General features: G+C 41.6%; 1 protein-coding gene across 1 annotated transcript; it reads right to left on the bottom strand.

Moving 5' to 3' along the window:
* Positions 1 to 2222: 2222 nt before the first annotated feature.
* On the bottom strand, positions 2223 to 4238 carry LOC113616914 (endogenous retrovirus group K member 5 Gag polyprotein-like). The gene has a single exon (XM_027100272.1). It carries the CDS (start codon positions 4236 to 4238, stop codon positions 2223 to 2225), a length of 2016 nt encoding a protein of 671 aa, XP_026956073.1.
* Between the last annotated feature and the right edge of the window lie 1884 nt (positions 4239 to 6122).

Below are 6122 nucleotides of genomic sequence, written 5' to 3'. Positions count from 1 at the left end.
TTTCTGACTGCTGGGCTGAGCAATTCTCTGTATTTAACACTTTCTTTTCATTATTAATAACATAGGCTGCCCTCCCTGAGGAGGATCCATCAGTAAATACTAATATTGCCTCTTCCAAAGGTTTTATCTTATAATATGTAGGAAAAACCACCATATGTTCTTTAAAAAACTGTAATAACACACTTTTAGGCAAATGAAATAAAATCTGGCCTCCATAAGAGGCTAAAGCTATTCCTAATGAATCTTCTAACAACAGCAAGGTCTCTAACTGATCTTTATTATAAGGTATAATTATGTTATCCATATCTTTTCCAAATAATTCTCTGCTTCTCTTCCTACCTTTAATAATCAATAAACTAACCATAAAGGGGTATGAGGCAACAATCTTTTTTGGACTAGCAGCCAAATGTATCCATTCTAATGGTCCATTTTGCCATAACAATCCTGTAGGAATAAGTGGAATCCTTAAAATAATCAAATCCCAAGGTTTAGTATAATCTAATCTTTTAATAAAAACATTCTTTAAAGCTTTTTCTATTTTTTCTATGGCTTGTTTTCCTTCTTCAGTTAATTTTCTCGGGGATAAAGGGTTAGAATCTCCTTGTAATATCGAAAACAAAGGTTTTAATTCCGCAGTAGTAATTTTTAACAAAGGCCTTATCCAATTTATATCTCCTAAAAACTTTTGAAAATCATTTAAAGTAACCAAATGATCAGTTCTTAGCTGAAAAGGGATATGCTGAATGGAAAATTCCTGTATCAATCTGCCCAAATAATTATAAGGAGGCTCAGTTTGAATTTTTTCTGGAGCAACTTTTAATCCATACTCCTGTAAAGCTTCCATCATATCCTGCAATGCCTGATGTAAATAAGCCTTATCTTTATGGGCTAATAATATATCATCCATATAATGTATTAAATAAATCTCTTTATATTTCTGTCTTATATTGCATATGGCTTGGTCTACATATTTTTGACATAAGGTAGGGCTGTTTTTCATGCCCTGTGGTAAAACTTTCCACTGATACCGCTGATATGGTCTGGTAAAATTAGGAGAAGGCACACTAAACGCAAACCTCTTTCTGTCCTCCTTATGTAAGGGGATTGTAAAAAAGCAGTCTTGCAAGTCTATAACTATAATAGCATAATTTTCAGGGATGGCTACTGGAGAGGGAAGTCCAGGCTGCAAAGCCCCCATTGTTTCCATTGTTTTATTTATCGCTCTAAGGTCTTGTAATAGCCTCCATTTTCCTGATTTTTTCTTTATAACAAATATAGGAGTATTCCAAGGACTATTAGAAGGTTCTATATGTCCTGCCAATAGTTGCTGTTCCACTAATTCTTTTGCAGCTGCTAATTTCTCAGAAGTTAGGGGCCATTGTTCCACCCACACAGGTTCCTCTGATAGCCATACTATGGGGTCAGCTGCTTTTAAAACAATGGCCCCCATTATAAATTTGGATAGCCCACTCCATGTTTATCATTTTTGGGCTCAGCAACCACAGGATATAATCTTCCCTCTTGATTTTTTCCTAAGCCTTTATCTGGATCATACCCCATTTTCAACATTTGTGAGGAGACCCAGTCATCTGGACTATATAAAAGCATTCCCATCTGCATAAGTATGTCTCTTCCCCAGAGGGAAATTGGCAGGCCAGGTATTACATAAGGACAAAAGGAGCCTGCTTGTTTATTGACGGGATTTTTCCAAGTTAAAATTTGGGCACTCTTAGCTACTGCTGGCGCAGTTCCTAGGCCTGTTAACATATTATCAGTATGCTGGGTGGGCCAGCTGCTAGGCCAATCTTTTCCTGCTATGCAGGAAGCATCGGCACCTGTGTCTAAGAGACCCTGAATATTTTTTCCATTTATCTTTAAAGTTTTTAAAGGTCTATTTTTGGTAATTTCTTGAATCCAAAATGCCATATCACTGGAGCCAAATCCCTTTTCATTTCTAGCTTCTTGAGTTATATTCTTTCCTGTCTTATAATATGGTAGTAATAACAGCTGTGCTATTCTTTGTCCCACATAAATTTGCTGTGTCTTATTAGAGGGAGCCACCATTATGTGAATTTCTCCTGTATAGTCAGAGTCAATTACTCCAGGCAAAACTGTTAAACCAGATAAGGAAGTTGAACTCCTACCAATAATTAAACCCATTACTCCTGGGGGTAATGGACCTTTAATCCCAGTTGGTATTTTTATGACTGGAGAGTCAGGAGTTAGTATTGTTGCGGAGGTGGCACAGAGGTCCAATCCTGCGCTGCCTGGGGTGGCCCTGAACAATTTATCAATTCCCCTGAGGGAAGAAAGGGATTGAGCGTCTGGTGAATTGCCCCTATTGTTTGTTGGGCCCGGGGTTGGGCCCGAAGTAAGTTTCCCGAATTAGTTCCAGTAAGTGTATCTGGAAAAACAGGAGTAGGATACATTGGCATCTGAGCTCCAGCCTGAGGCACTGTAGAAACCCCATTAAGGGGAAGAATGTGTCCGTCCTTGTGATATTTACTCCTACACAATTTAGTCCAATGATTTCCTTTCCCACATCTTTGGCAAGGAGTTTTTGGGACCCCAACATTACCAGAAGGTATCATTCTAACAGGACCTGCTGGAGGCGCATTTTTATTAGGACATTCCCTACTGAAATGGCCGGCGCCTCCACAAGCAAAACAATTATTTCCCTTTGGCCCCTTAGGGTTTTTTGTTTTTTGAACCATATTCATCATGCATTGAGGAAGCGTTTCTCCCTTTAGGGCAGCTGCCAAGGCAATCCCTTGCATATAGGAGGGTCCCACGTCAGAACATTGTTTAATAAAATCTGAAATGCTTCCAGTTTTTCTGATTGACCGAATCAAGTTCTGACAAACAGGGTTTGCATTTTCAAAGGCTAATTGTTTAGCTAGTATGTTAGCTGCATCCTCATCAGTTATCACTCTTTTTATCTCTGTTAACAACCGAGAAACAAAATCCTCATATGCCTCCTCAGGTTTTTGTCTTAAATCTGTTAAGGTGGAGGCTTTTCCTGGAGTCAAAGGCAAAGACTTCCAGGCATTCACTGCACATGTAGTTACCTGCCATAAGGCCTCTTTTCCCATATGCATCTGCTGTTGGGTTGAGTCATATTCTCCTTGACCTAATAACATATCTTTAGTAATATTAAATTTATCCCATTTCTTATTTAAAGCATTTTGTTTAGCCACCTGTTCCTCATATTCTGCCTTCCAAAGTAAATATTGTCCTCCCGATAAACAGGCCTTGGTAACCTGAATCCAGTCATATGGAGTCATCCATCTATTTGCTAAGGCATCTATAAGAGTCATGGTGTAAGGCGCCAGTGGTCCATAATCTATACAGGCCTTTTTAAGTTCTTTTAAAAGTTTTAGAGGCAAGGGATCCCAATATACATCATCATCAAAATCACCCTCAAAAATGACTGGAAAACAGGCCGCAAAAGCATAATCATCATCCTCACCGTTTATTCTCCTATGTCTTTTATGTTCGCCTTGACCTTTATTAAAAGGTGGCGGAGGTGGCAAACCTCCGACATTTGAAATTCGGCTTCTTGACCCTTTTAGAGGAAAAAGTGAAGCTGGTGGTGCGGTCGGTAAACGACCCAAGGGACGCATGTCATGTAAATTAGGTCTATTTTTCTTAGTTTCTTGCATTGAAAAAGCACCAGGGGGTTCGTACTTCCTTCTTTCATAATCATATGCAGCAGCATCTAAATCATCCTGATCTGCAGGAGGCAATTCATCATCAAAAGGAGGACTTTTTAACAAATTAGAGTTTTTATCAGTAGGTGACTCATCTTCCTCCTCTGAGTCATTATCATTAAGGTTACAGTCTTTTAAAGCAGCAGCCAAAACCTCAGTTTCTTTTGACGGTTTTGGGGAAAGTAACGGAGTACATTTATCCATTACTTCTGCAGGATATTTATATGGGTTCTTCTGACCTTCAGGCAAGGGGGCAATGCTCTCTCTAATAAGGTTCCATAAAGTAAAAGTATCTACTGGGACCTTCTCAGGTCCAAAATGACTGTAATATACTTGTAAAGTTTGCCCCACCTTTTGCCATGTTTCTATATTAACTGTTCCCTGTTCTGGAAACCATGGGCATTGTTCCTGTACAAACTGAAAAAACTGAGTTAATTGCTTGTTAGTTACTTTAATTCCTCTTCCATTTATCATATGTTTAACTATATCAATAAACAAGAGCCTCTCCTTGGACTCAGCGTGTCCCATCTTGACACCGTCTTACTCACCTTCCTAACCAGTATTCCTAACTGGGGGTCCGCGGCACCCTACGGTGAGACTCCTATCCGTCCGAAAAAGAAATAATACTTACCCCTCCGGGTCCCTGTTCGGGCGCCACTTGCCGGGGACCAGCCCCAGCTGAACAGGATTCACCCAAAGGAGAAGACGGAGTCGGCGTGGACAGAACTCAGTACACCTCTTCTTGGATGCAAGGATCTGACAAATTTATTTTTACAATTTTGAAGCTTTTATACTGTGAGGCAATCTTATTTTCAATCTTAACAATCCAGTTCCCATGCCAAAAAATCCCTTACAAGAGCCATAAAACAAAAGTAATTTACATAAGCAGATTACATCAGAAGGTCAAACAGGTTAAATGATCTTCTTATCGCTTGTAGTTTCTTTTATCCCCTGTGGTCAGGTACATCTTGGTCACGCCTAAGTCAGGAACTCTGTCTGCGGTTTCATCATTGTTCTTAGAAGAAGTAGATGTTTTTGTACCTGTTTGTTCTGTTTAATCAGCCAGATCTTCAAAACATAAACTCAAGCACATTATTCTTTAGCATCAGTAAATATTTACAGGCTGTTTTAATCTATCTCTATAATTAAAGCAAGACACAGAATAATCAATAACCCTAGGGGGTCTTGGGGGAGGGCATTGTACCTTAAATTTGCCACCAAGTTCCTTTGCAAAATATTTATAAAATATAATTTGTGCTTTATATCTATTCTTATTTGGAGAGCACTGAAACTTATGTAAAGCTATCAAAAAGCCTACTCTATCTAGTTCCATATAAACCCACTTCAACATAAAACCTCCCCGCCACCATATCCAAGTGTTTTTTAACATATCTTTAACTCCCCAGGGGGGCCATAACTCATCCAATTTACCTTGTAAAATAAGCTCTTGCCATACAAATGCTCCTGTTGTGTTTCCCTGTACCCAATGCCCTGGCCTGGGAGTGGGGATTTCAGGTGTAGTCATTGGGGAAGCCGGGGTAATTACAATCTTTTTTTTTGGTTTTACCCTAAGTCGGGGTCTTTCCCTAAACCCTCCATTGGAACTGGGAATGTTTCCCAACACTAATAACAATCCTATAAAAATCACCTTAGGCAAAGGCAGGGGAAGACAAGGGGAGCCACACAGAGGAAAGCTTTGCTTCCACACAGAGAAAAGCTGTGGTTCACGGAGGAAATGGGAAACAAAGCCCTGTTGCGGTGGAAGAGCAGTTGCCATTGGCCAGGTCTCTGGTCTGCTACCTGGGTTCCCATCTGAGCTGGGCGTGGGAAGCGAAGCAGCCATGGGGACAAGAGACCTCTCTCAAAAGGGGTGAGGGTTCAGGCTCCTGCAAAGTTGGGGGGGTGAGGGTCTATGCCCCACCTCTGTTGGCCCCCAAGTTCTCTCCTGATGGCCCCTCTGCGACTGTGCCTGTCTTAGGTTGTTCCTTCCCTGAGGAATCTTACCCGTCTCTGGCTAACCAGCCATCCTCCGGGGCCAAGCAGGGAGATGTGAGGTGTGCGAGTGAGCGAGGTGCAGCGCCCCCAGAGAAGGTCAGTTCTCTGTCACCTTGGTAGCCTATGCCCCCGTGGCCTCCACGCCCAGCACCTGCCCTGGGATTCCTTCGCCAACTGGCGGGGCCCCGGCTCTGATCACATGTCTTCGGGAACCCAGGTTTCTCCTCCAGAGAGGGCCCAGCTTACAGCACTGGGCAAGAGAGACCAATTACACGGCACCAGCCACCAGGAGGCAGGAAGCTTTGCAAACGAGAACTTTGCTTTTCCATATTTACACCTGACAGCACCAGCTTTGCTTGGCACTATGGGTCTCGTCCATGCTGAGACTCAAAGGCACTTCCTATGCGGCTCCCAACA

The sequence above is a fragment of the Aethalodelphis obliquidens genome, unplaced genomic scaffold, assembly GCF_003676395.1.
Source record: "Aethalodelphis obliquidens isolate GAN/ISIS:26980383/991018 unplaced genomic scaffold, ASM367639v1 scaffold868, whole genome shotgun sequence".
Classification (NCBI taxonomy): Eukaryota; Metazoa; Chordata; class Mammalia; order Artiodactyla; family Delphinidae; genus Aethalodelphis; species Aethalodelphis obliquidens.
Note: the sequence above shows the minus strand (reverse complement) of the source record. Positions and strands in the feature narration are given on the sequence as shown.

Bases quoted from the DNA above. Each gene is read 5' to 3' on its own strand.
- LOC113616914 (XM_027100272.1), bottom strand. From the start codon at position 4,238: ATGGGACACGCTGAGTCCAAGGAGAGGCTCTTGTTTATTGATATAGTT.